This window comes from Gouania willdenowi, chromosome 7 (genome assembly GCF_900634775.1).
Source record: "Gouania willdenowi chromosome 7, fGouWil2.1, whole genome shotgun sequence".
Lineage (NCBI taxonomy): Eukaryota > Metazoa > Chordata > Actinopteri > Blenniiformes > Gobiesocidae > Gouania > Gouania willdenowi.
Window position 1 is genome coordinate 20,608,236 of NC_041050.1, and position 12,220 is coordinate 20,620,455.

At 39.0% G+C, this 12,220-nt stretch overlaps 1 protein-coding gene across 2 annotated transcripts; it reads left to right on the top strand.

Annotated features, from left to right (window-relative positions):
* The first annotated feature begins 4,235 nt into the window (after nucleotides 1-4,235).
* On the top strand, nucleotides 4,236-11,111 carry LOC114467106 (PTB domain-containing engulfment adapter protein 1). 2 transcript variants are annotated; one of them, XM_028453156.1, is made up of 6 exons: nucleotides 4,238-4,399; nucleotides 4,517-4,588; nucleotides 10,103-10,198; nucleotides 10,277-10,414; nucleotides 10,670-10,774; nucleotides 10,914-11,111. In XM_028453156.1, the coding sequence occupies exons 1-6, from the start codon at nucleotides 4,352-4,354 to the stop codon at nucleotides 10,974-10,976; spliced, it is 522 nt and encodes a 173-aa protein (XP_028308957.1). In that variant the 5' UTR covers nucleotides 4,238-4,351; the 3' UTR covers nucleotides 10,977-11,111. The 2 variants fall into 2 exon arrangements, with proteins under 2 accessions (XP_028308958.1, XP_028308957.1); XM_028453157.1 differs by lacking the exon at nucleotides 10,103-10,198 and having other exon boundaries at nucleotides 4,236-4,399.
* Nucleotides 11,112-12,220: the final 1,109 nt, after the last annotated feature.

Here is a 12,220-nt window from a genome sequence, read left to right on the forward strand (position 1 = left end):
ATAATGTACACCTGCCAATACCATAACCCCACCACCACAATGGACTATTCCTATTCAATGGGCATGTTTTCAGCATGCCAATTGCACGCTCCCTCAGAACTAATGACATCTGTGGCATTGTGCTGTGATTAAAGGGGCAGTATTATGAAAGAATCACTTTATAATGGTTTTGATACAGTGATAAACATCTCTTTAGCCTCGTTCAGAGGGCCAAAGTTGAAAAATTTCTGTTTCCTCCCTTTCTTATTATTCCACATTTAGTAAAAAAGTCAGCTCCAAACGGGCGAGTCGGATTTTCCCCGCTACCTGACGTCAGGTAGCAGAAACTCCTCCTCCTGACAATCCTGGCTCTTCCTACCCTATAAGAATGTGAGCTCCTCCCTCTCAAACTACCATACAGTTAAAACAAACACTGTGGTTTAATATAGAATATATATATTACTTTATTGTCATATGTAAAGCTACATACACGAAATGTGGTCTCTGCATTTAACCCCTCCCTAAGGAACAGTGGGCAGCAACGCTGTAGCACCCAAAGCAGTTCCATTTTTGGTATCCGTTATATTGCCTTTTATTGCCTTTGACTTGATCTGACCTGTTTGTGACACAACGTGATGCAGCGGTTGGACAAAACAGTGGACAATCATCTTGAATGGACTACTCCGCTGCTGCCACACACACATTCTGAAACAGTGTTTGTCTGACTCACACTCACAATAGCTGCTTAAATAGCCATGTGTTTTACTGTAATGTGGAGTATTTTTTGGCTGAAAACAGTAAAGTGTGTGGATAGCAAAAGAAAATTGCTTTGGTGATCACTGATCTCCTCTGCAAGAGCGAGGCATGAAGTCTGCGTCTATAGACAGGTCCAAAAACAGCCCGTTTTTAGAATTGCTCAGAAAGTCACTTGTCAGAGGGCTGTTGTAGGGGTTCTTGGAACAAATGGGTGAAAAATAGCATAATACCAGACCTTTAAACTGAACATTTTGTGGGTGGGCTTTTATTGTGGCCAGCCTAAGGCACACCTGTGCAATAATCATACAGTCTACTCAGCATCTTGATATGCCACACCTGTGACGTGCTCACTAACACAGATTTCGACAGATTTGTGAACAATATTTGTGAGAAATAGGTATTTTTTTGTATAGAAAATGTTTTAGAGCTTTGAGTTCAGCTCATGAAAAATGGGAGCATTTATATTTTTGTTCAGTGTAAATCAAATTTGTCTCAGTGGTTAATAATAGTCAGGTGGCATAGTAGAGAAATGATTAATTTACTAGAAAAGCACTCAGAGAGCGCAGACCTCCGCCATAGAATGCCAGAGGAGACAGTTTAAGGTAATTCTGGTAGATTACCAGCAGGCGTCTACCAGGTGACCATGACCAGCTCCTCCTCCTCCTCCTCCTCATGCTTAGGGCCAGCTGATTGGTCTAAGAATCTTTTTTTTTTGTCCAGAGACGGGTGCTGTACTGCTTTTTGCTGCTGGGAATGTTATTGGCATCATTGCCCTCGAGATGGTCGTTTTTGGTGTTGATCCTTTTAGAAAGCTTTGGCGGGTGGAGCGGATGCTTAGTAACAGATAGTTTCCCTCATCAGAGAAATAAACTGTCTGCAATAAACAGTGAGCGTTTGTAAAACCGCAGGAGAAGATGTTCAACAATATCTGATGTCCTCTTGACGAATTGATTGATGATTTCATTGTCCTTGATGGTTTGGGGCAGCTTCCCGTACCGCGAGGATCGGCACTCATTAATGGAGAAGATGATCTTCATTGCAGGGAATCTCTTGTGCAGTTTGGTCAAGTCCTCTTTGACAGTGAAGGTTAGACTGTTTGTGAACACAAGGAGAATCCATCGTGCAGGCAAGGTTAGTTGATATGTATTAACAGGGTGTATTGCTTTTAATTTTCTTTAATGTTCTTAAACTTGTTTGGTATTCAGAGCAATCACATCCCAATGTTTACTGACATACTAATAGCCATACAACTGATATGCATACAACCAACATCTATTTAGTAATCCCATGGTAAATAAGGGCCTATGTAATCTTAATGATTTAATGTAATCTTTGATTTTCAGATATCTATATATTTCATATATCCTTTAAAGAGCTCTGGGACAGACTAGGAAATAAGGAGTCTGACAAGTAACTCTCAATGACGGTCAACTGACAGCAGAGGAGATTAGCATCAGCGGCATGATGCTGTTGCGTTGTCCAGGAAATCCAATGCAAATATACTGAATAAAATCTTTTTGTTTAAAATTTGCATGCAACCCTGTCCTTCATAACACTATATATACATGAATAAATAATATTTATAAATTCAAAATAACTTCACTGTCTACTTTTTGTTTTGCAAAAGGCAGAATTATACCTTTGAAAAACATCACATCCTGACAGGACACATTGAAAACATATTAATTATGTTTATACGTGAATAAAAATAATTAAATTTTTACTGTGCACTTATGTATCAATATGGATTCATTAAATATATGTCGAACAAAGTCAGAAACATTAATAAGATGCAGTTTGTCTGTGCCTTTCATACATTGTCCTTGCATGTACAGGTAGTCACCACCATGGTTGGCTGTGATGTATGGGGATGCTCCAATTGCTTAGAAAATGTATGGTTTCCCAACCGAACCAGAGAGGAGAAAGAAATGGTTAGCCAAAATCAGCAGGAACAATCTAAAAAAAAAAAAAAAATTAGGATTCATAACTACAAAAAAAATGTGAGGTAATCATATTCAAACACTTCATTTTCACTTTTGCCACAAATAACACAATTGAAAAGCTTACTGTTTGATTGAAAAAGAAAAAAAAAAGATATGTAGCCCATGTGGGTAGATAAAACTGCAATTATTCTGCAAGCACATTTTCAGGCATTAATTAATTATCATTATTATTTTAAATCATTAATGTAATTTAGTTTGCTACAGCGAAAATAAATCACGTTTAAAAGTGTTTTCTCTAATTCCACATCGTTGGATGAAATGACCAGTGTTGGGAACGTTACTTTAAAAAAGTAAATAGTTATAGTTACTCACTACTTGTTCAAAAAAGTAACTGCGTTAGTAACTGAATTACTCTATAATAAAAGTAACTCATTACCAAGGAAAGTAACTATTTGCGTTACTATTAAAAAAAAAAAAAGCTGCTATATGTCTAATAATTCACATTTTTTAGATGCGTGTGTCGTGAGGTGCTTCATTAATTTTGAGTTGCTTACAACAGATGTTGACAAAGTCTTCTCTCCTGGATATAATGAACACTTCACATACACGTTCTCACCTTAAAAATGTCAACTTTTCATCAGACTGCTCCACGCTCACCATCTCTGCTGCTTCATCCAATCTGCTGTGTGTCTGTGTCTCTCTCTCTCGTTCTCTCTCTCTCTCTGCGCACTGGCACGTCGCCTTAGCCAATCATAATCGTTCACCTTGTTTTTAACCCGCCTCCTCTTGCTGGCACATGTGTAAAAACACTGGCTCTGATTGGCTACCATGAAACATGACGCCGCCTAAGCCAAATAATAATCGCTCACCTTGTTTTTAACCCACCTAACATTTTATTCAATCAATGCATGTAACGCACCGCATTTAACGTTCAGTAACGATAACGGCGTTGTAACGGCGTAAAAAGTAACTAGTTAGATTACCCCGTTACTGAAAAACAAACGCCTTTATTTTAAACGCTGTTATTCCAAACACTGGAAATGACATTAATAAAATTGAACCTTGTGGTTAAGGTGTGTTGCTAACTTTATCCAGTAACGTTAGCATATCCTCATCCGTTATCTGCTAATGATTCACACACCAATGGGACTTCACTGCAGTCCCATTGGTGTGTGAATGGGTGAATGAGTTGATATTGTAAAGCACTTTGGGACTATTTCAGTGAAGGCGTAAAAGCGTTATATAAATCAAGTCCATTTCACGTCCATTCATTTCTCCTGTTCTATACATCTTGCAATAAAAGTGATCATGGAATTATGAACATGACAATAAAATAAAACTCCTGGCCAGAGTTCATATAATCAGGCTTTAAATCGAATGAGATATTGAAAATTTAAAACACCGAATAAGCAGAAGGTACATGTTTGGTACCCAAAGGTGTCCTGAGGGTTAAGGAAGCATTAAACTTGGGTTATAGGTCATTATACAGGATGATTGATAAGGAGCAATAAGGAAGGCATTCTGTCACTTATTAACTTATTAACCTATCCCTTGTATTGCATTAAAAAGAGAACTCGCACAGATTCTTGAATATCTTCAGAGGGTAACTCCAGTGACTAAGTGTGGATACACATTGTCTGCAACGTACCTGAGGTTTGACACCGAGCTTAACCATGAATGACACATCAGAGGATGACAATGAGATCTCATTCTTAGTAAAGGTAAATCTGATTAAGGCTTTTATGGTAATGGTAATTTCTAATTCTGTTGTGTATTGTATTAACAACAGATTTTCACATACATGCTGAAACATTGTGAAAGAATATTTCTTAACACAGTTCCTTGGTCGGGTAGAGGTGGTCCACCCTGACGGTCTGCAAGTCCTGCAGGATGCAGCTCTCAGCCTGAAGGTTGGTTATCACTGCATCACCATGTTTAATGGGAATGTGCTGAGGACTGTAGTTTGAGTGAGAAAGTGGATTCAGTGCATTGGATATTATTTTCCTGTTGAAGTTATTGTACTTTCTGTGGGAAAGGATATGATAAGAATATATAAGATATGATAAGAAAATCACTTATCACAAGTATTACAGACAAAAAGAAACATCATACATGCATGAAATATTACCATGACATGACAGCAACAATAAAGGTAAGGACAAAAAAATAGACAATTTCCTTAATATCACGCTACCATCATTAACAAAAGAACAGACAGACATCTTAGATACTCCATTTACTCCCACATAATACAAAAAAGCACGGCAGACCATGACAAATTAAGCCCTGGAACTTGACGGATACTCCACTGAATTCTAACAACATTTCTGGAAAACATTTAAACTCTTTTTGTTAGAATGGCACATGAAATTAAGAATAATCAATCAATTTCATATCACATGAACACAGCAGAAATTTTTGCATTGCCTAATGGTCAGGGCCTGATGGTGCCAACAGGACCATTATCTGTAAAAAGCAGTGACCCAATCCTGAGGCCACCAAACTGGATCTCCATGATGCCCTGACTGCCAATCCTTCTTTTTGTACCATTCACTGTAGAAAGTACCAACAATGTTCTGACCTTACCTTTGCTGAAGCTCTGGTAACTCAGGTGTTGGTCTCCCATCTTTTAAAAGCTGTCGTTTTTCCTCAAAAAAAAGTTTCTCTATCATCTCTGGCGCTGCCATCCTGCCTGTAGTGTTATCCCACTCGCTAGAGAACGTAACAGCAGCGGTCACATGGCATCTATTCACTAATGTACTGTGAACTTACGTATAGCATTTAGCATAGCGCGGTTACGTAATCAAAATATCAATTCACCCTTGGGTAGTCACTGCCTACCTTGCCTACCCTGACGGCACGTCAGTGGTTGTTACGTTTGTACATGCAGTCACTTTTTTTCTGTGTAAAATTGAAGGAAAAAAGCAAAGGCATTTTTTTAAAAGTGATGAGTAAAAAGTACAGATATTTGTGTAAATCTGTAAGAACTAAGAGTAAAAAGTTACCAGAAAAAAACTTGTACAGATACCTTAAAAAAAGATACCTTAAGTAGCTTAAGGTGCTGCTGCTGCTGCTACTGCTACTGCTGCTGCTGCTACTGCTCTCCTCCGTGATTTCCACAGAAACAACATTAACCTCAGGCTTCGCTTTTGTTTGGTCAGTGTTTGGTCTGTGTTTGGTCTGTGTTTGGTCTGTGTTTGGTCAGAGTTTGTTTGGTCTGTGTTCGGTCTGTGTTTGGTCAGAGTTTGTTTGGTCTGTGTTCGGTCTGTGTTTGGTCAGTGTTTGGTCAGAGTTTGTTTGGTCTGTGTTTGGTCAGTATTTATTTGGTCAGTGTTTGTTTGGTTAGTGGGAGGAAGCCGCAAGATGGCCGTACCGTTTCGTGAGTACTGCAAGATGGCCGCATCTACAAACACATCTACAGATGGTAGAAACGCTGCTCCTCACCTGCCGTCAGAGAATGACATTTTGCTACTAAACGCCAACAAAGAAATTACCAAACTATGGGAAGAGATTCGTTGCCTTTCTAGCGAGCTAAAATAGAAAGATAAATTACTCACCAAGTATATGGACATGGTGGTACAGCAGTCAGTAGCTCTGTTGTCCACGGACATAGACGACAGAATAACACGGAAAATGGCCTTCTCCTCCTTAAATTCCCACCGGCCAAAAACCTCCTCTGTAGCCCGTCGAAACCTCCTCAAAGCTGCAGTCCAGAAGCATGGTCCTGCAGCACCGCTTCAATGCCAGCTGATGACGGAGGATCACCCACAGACATCAGCAACCCCCACGCCGTTGGAAGCAGAGCTGCTTTAACGCCAACCAGAGCCAATAAAAGAGACTTTCCCGCAGATTTCTGCAACCCGAGCACTACCAGACGTTTCCACACAGACGTCCCAATGCCAGTCAACTCCGAGGACAGAAACTCTACTCCAGCCAGCTGTGATCCACCCGCCGGACTTTCCCAGTCAGTATAACAGGCGCACACTCACTCCTAACACTCTCTTCCCCCAAACTACACTCATTATTGGTGATTCATTAACGAGGAATACTAGATTATTTAATGCCATCACACACTATTCCAGGTGCTACAATTTGCACTATTTTAAAAAAACTTCATCAAATGCTACCCATGCTGCCAGCAACTGTTACTAAAATAGTGTTACATGTAGGGACAAACAATACTAACCAACGTGAATCTATACTGAGCATGAACAAGTTTAACTTTCTCTTTAACGTTCCAAAGGCATGTGGGATATCAATATTAATTTCTGGTCCTCTTCCTACATTAAATAGGGGTATAGAACCATTTAGCCACCTATTACAGCAGTACAACTTCTTACAATCCTGCTGCAAACTCCATAATTCCACGTTTATTGATAACTTCGACCTCTTTTGGAAATGTGCTGATCTATTAAAAAAAGACAGTGTCCACCCAAATTTACATGGAGCACAAATGCTAAAATTAAATCTACAGTCTGTGATTCACAACTCCACACGTGCATGACTAGCTGAGAATAAACCGGCAGTTACAACAAACACTCATTGATAAGCTCTTTACTCAAAGTACAGAGCACCTATACCCCATAAACACTGTGCTGAGCAGTACAGAACAACATGCAACACAAACTCAATAAAACACAATGAAAAACAAATAAATGTGGACTATTAAAGATCAGATAACTTTCGTCTAAATCGCTTTAGTGAGTGATCTTTTAACTGACCATCACCATATTCCCTGTGAGAGTGGTCAGGGAGGGGGAGGGGGAGTCTCCCTTGAAATTTGTAATCCCAAAAACAAGATAGATAAACCCACTTTATTGGTTATAGTTTACGTTCCTCTCTATTCCTGTCAACCTGAGCAGTGATGACTTCATCAATTTCTTTACGGATAAAATTCTAACATTTAGAAACAAAGCTAATGTCCCACCTGCAGGAGTGCTCAATAAATTTTTAAACAAAGCAGCTTCTGAAATATCCCAAACATGCAGATTTTATTTACATAGTTTCACTTCAATTGGTCTATCTGAACTGACCTCAAAAGTTAGTGCTTCTAAACCAACAACCTGTCTTTTAGATCCAATCCCAACTCCACTATTTAAGGATATTCTTCAACTATTTAGCACTGATATGATGAACTGGATTAACACATCTTTAGTAACATGTCATGTGCCACAGGCCTTTAAAACCGCTGTAGTTAAACCTCAGATTAAAAAACCTACCTTCGATCCAAGTAACATGTCTAATTAAGGGCCAATATCCAATCTCCCTTTTTTTTTCCAAAATTCTTGTAAAAATCATCGCAGGTCAACTATATGATCACCTACATAGGAAAAATTTATACGAGAGCTTTCAGTCTGGCTTTAGAGCCCATCACAGCACAGAGACTGCCTTAGTAAAAGTAACCAATGATCTCCTCTTAGCCTCAGACAGAGGGTTGGTCTCAGTTCTGGTGCTCTTAGATATCAATGCAGCTTTTGATACAGTGGATCATCATTTATTGCTGCAGAGATTGGAAAGCGTTTTTGGGATTAAAGAAACAGTGCTGGGTTGGTTTAAAGCCCACCTCTCAGACAGAACCCACTTTAATAATCTCTCCTCAGTGTACGCCAGAGTTAATCATGGAGTTCCACAAGGTTCAGTTTCTGGACCAATACTCTTGTAACAATATCAGAGAACATAATATACATTTACATTGCTATGCGGATGATACACAGCTTTATCTCTTAATGAAATCCGACAAAACTTATCAGCTAATAAAATTCCAGGCCTGTCTGAAAGACATTACATCCTGGATGAGCCGTAACTTTTTCCTTCTTAACCAGGATAAAACCAAAGTGATTTTATTTGGTCCAAAACACCTCAGAGATAAATTATCAGAGCAAATAGTGTCTCTGGATGGAATTACTCTGTCACCCAGCACCACAGTAAAGAACTTAGGCGTTATCTTTGATACTGACTTATCTTTCAACTCTCATATTAAACAAATCACAAGGAGAGCCTTTTTCCACCTCCATGATATCTATAAAATCAAGAATATCTTGGCCCAAAGTGATGCTAAAAAACTAAACCATGTTACATCTAGATTATATTATTGTAACTCCCTACTGTCAGGATGTCCTAGTAACTCACAAAAAAAGTCTCCAGTTAATTCAGAATGCTGCAGCTAGAATACTAACAGATACAAACAGGAGAGGGCATATTTATCCAGTATTGGCTTCCTGTAAAATCTAGAATAGAGTTTAAAATCCTCCTGTTTGCCTACAAAGCTCTACGTGATAAAGCTCCTGTGCATCAGAACACTCCGCTCTCAGTTTGCTGGTCTTCTGGATGTTTCCAAAGTGTCTAGAAGTAGAACAGGAGGCAAAGCTTTCAACTACCAGACTCCTTGCCTTTGGAACCAGCTCCCAGTCTTAGAACGGGAGGCTGCCACCCTCTCCACCTTTGAGGCTAAACTCAAAACCTACTTATTTGCTAAAGCATATACCGTATAATAGCGTTAACCTAACCACTAGGAAAAAAGCCCTAAACCTAAAAATAGGAACTAAGATTATATAGTAGAACACCAACATTATATTCAAACACTATCCACCATTTACACACAGCTCTAATGGGCTGCAATGGGATGATGTCCAGCCAGACACAGTTGTGCCGGGTTGTAGACACACTACTTATGCACCTTGTTGTATAACCCATCATACTGCTTCACACCATTTACACTGATGTCCACCCCATATATCATTACATGTGACCAGTACAAAACGAAACCTCGTCTGTAGTGGTAGCATTTCCGAGCATGGAGTATGCCACAAGACGTTTAATGTTAACCTAACCACTAGGAATGAGTGTATCATAATGTATCATGTTTTTTCCTGCAGTCTGTGCCTTCTCCTCGCCCTCCGCTCTCTTTTCAGTTTCAGGTGTCTTGATGCTGGAGCTGGCAGTTCCTGATCGATGGTTTGCGGCTCAACTAGTATGGGGCAATCGAATGAACGATCCCTCTAGCCTATTCTGTTTGCCCTTCTGTTCAATAACCAAGCCAGTCGAAGCGGATGGCTTCCACCTCTGATTCTGATTCTGAACCTGGTTCCGCTGGAGATTTCTTCCTCTAAAAAAGGGGGAGTTTTTTCTTCCCACTGTTGCTAAATGCTTGTTCATGTGGATCTTGTTGGGTTCTTTCTTTCCTACTAAGGACTATATTTTGTTAAGCGCTTTGAGATTACTTTGTTGTAATTTGTGTTATATAAATAAAGTTGAATTGAAAAAATTTTAGCAAAAATTAAGTAACAAGTTGCTTGTACTCCATTACATTTGATTTGACACAGTATACTCAGCTGACACTCATTTGGCATATGCCTCTTGTCTAAATAATACTGGTGTGAAATATATTGCACTTTACCATAATTCCTCTGCCCTCTCATTGCCAGACACAAGAGAAGTACTCCACAGAAAAGGCAACGAAATGCAAAGTCCATGTCTTTGTTTCCCAGAGTGGGATAGATATTTTAGAGAACGAAACCAAGGTGTGTGCTTAAAATGTACCTCCACTGAAACTTGTTTCTTTTCATCCTCACTTATTATCAAACCTCTCCTGTCACTAGTTCCTTCTGTACTCGTGCCCAATGTCCACTGTGTCCTTCTGTGCCATTTTGCCATCTTCACCCAAAGTCTGTGGTTTTGTGGCCAGACATCCAGCTGCAGATAGGTACCACTGTTATCTGTTCAAGAGCAAGAGTTTAGTAAGTATTCCCATCATGCCTTGCCCTTTCCACACTGCAAACATTCAAAACATGAAAACTCTGAAATGGACACTGTCGTTTAATGTTATTGCAATATTTCCTTTCAGTTTAAAAGCCTGGTACATAGTATTACAAAAGTGTAAAAGCCTGGTACGTAGTATCACAATATTATGTACCAGGCTTTCACAGTGAAAGGAAATATTGTTCTCTGATTAAATGATTGCAGTTTCATATATCACTTACTCCTCCTTCTAGGCTCCTGTGCTGGTCTCAGTGATTGGGGACACATTTCGAGTTTCAAAGAGAAATGAGAGTGTCCGAGGTGGTCGAGACCTGATTGTAGAGGCTCTCAGGCATAAGGTTAGGAAATGATCCCAAAAGCTAAATTTGACCATGTATAATGGGGTAACCTGTCTGAATCACTAATACAGCATGATGGATACAATGGCTCATCTATTCTACATTTCTAAGTGCTCTGTGCTTTCTGTTTATTTTTCAGAATAAAGTACTGCAAAAAGAGAATGCTGAGCTAAAAAGGAGGCTTGCAAAACAAGCTGAATAACAAAACTTTACTTTCACAAATGTTAAACTTACTAACCCCCACACAATGATTATGTAACTATTTTATGAAAAATCTATCAGATCATGAAAGCTATGACTTGTGAAATTAAAATAAATAAAGACTTTCTGATAAGGGTCTAATTGTCTTTTTCAGGTTAAATTTCACCTGCTGCTCTTGCAACCTTTGAAAATATATTCAAAATGTTAATAGTTTTATTTACATTCAGCGTTAACTTCATCACCAACACTTTATCACATGATGAAAACTTGGGAAACCATGTACCAATGCCAAATATATTTCTGTTTTTAAAAAAAACTAAACAAAAAAGTTTATACTAATGATAAATTTACTTATTTCTTTCTTTCTTAATTATTGGTGTGTTGCAACCAACTTGAACAGATGCATTTTTCCACCAACTGTACTGGAGTGTGTAAACTCTAAATGGACTTGATTTATATAGCGCTTTATAACCACAGTGGTAGTCCCAAAGCACTTCACAATATCAGTTCATTCACACTCGCATATACACACCCATGGGACAGCACTGCCATGCAAAGTGCTAATCAACCATTGGGAGCAACAAAAACATTTAGACAACTGACCTTTCACAAAGAGCCCCACCCCCCTTATTTAGTTTTGCAACGTTTGTCAAGTTCCTGAGTTCGTCTCGTCTGTAATGGCTGGGAGAAGTCTACTGGTGCGTGTTAGTGACTCTTTCGGAGCAATACCTGCACAATAGCCTCCAGATCCAGGCAAAAGGGGTTACAATATGCTGTGGAGGGATATATTCAAAATATTAAAACAAAGGGGACATTACAACTATCGAAGCGAAAGCATACCGGTCAATGGCTCCAGGAGAAAAACCCCATGATCTCTACCTCAAATGAAATGAACACAGTCTTGTGGACCAGTCATGCTTTTGCACTGCTGGGTAATTTTTCTTATATCATATTGTTCATATCCTCCTTAAGCTATAAGAGTGTTACCACAGCTAATGGGTTAGCTAAAGGCTAATAAGAGTGTTGGTTAGACTTAAAAGGGTCGGTCCGTATGTGTTTGAGCTTCAATCTCTTGTTTTTAACAGTTTAGTCAATAGTTGCAGGCATAACAGGCATGAGGATGGATTAAACAATGGGCACAGCTTTGTACGTGTGTGTGTGTGGGTGATTCTGTAGAATACGGACAAGAAATAATAATGAGAATAATACCACAATAAAATATACACATCATCACATAACAGCAAT

What these genes read in the sequence shown, in the direction of transcription:
- LOC114467106 (XM_028453156.1), top strand. Translation starts at nt 4,352, where the DNA reads ATGAATGACACATCAGAGGATGACAATGAGATCTCATTCTTAGTAAAG. An exon ending in AGATCTCATTCTTAGTAAAG is followed by an intron (nt 4,400 to 4,516) that starts GTAAATCTGATT and finishes TTCTTAACACAG; the next exon opens with TTCCTTGGTCGGGTAGAGGT. An exon ending in TAGAGGCTCTCAGGCATAAG is followed by an intron (nt 10,775 to 10,913) that starts GTTAGGAAATGA and finishes TTTATTTTTCAG; the next exon opens with AATAAAGTACTGCAAAAAGA.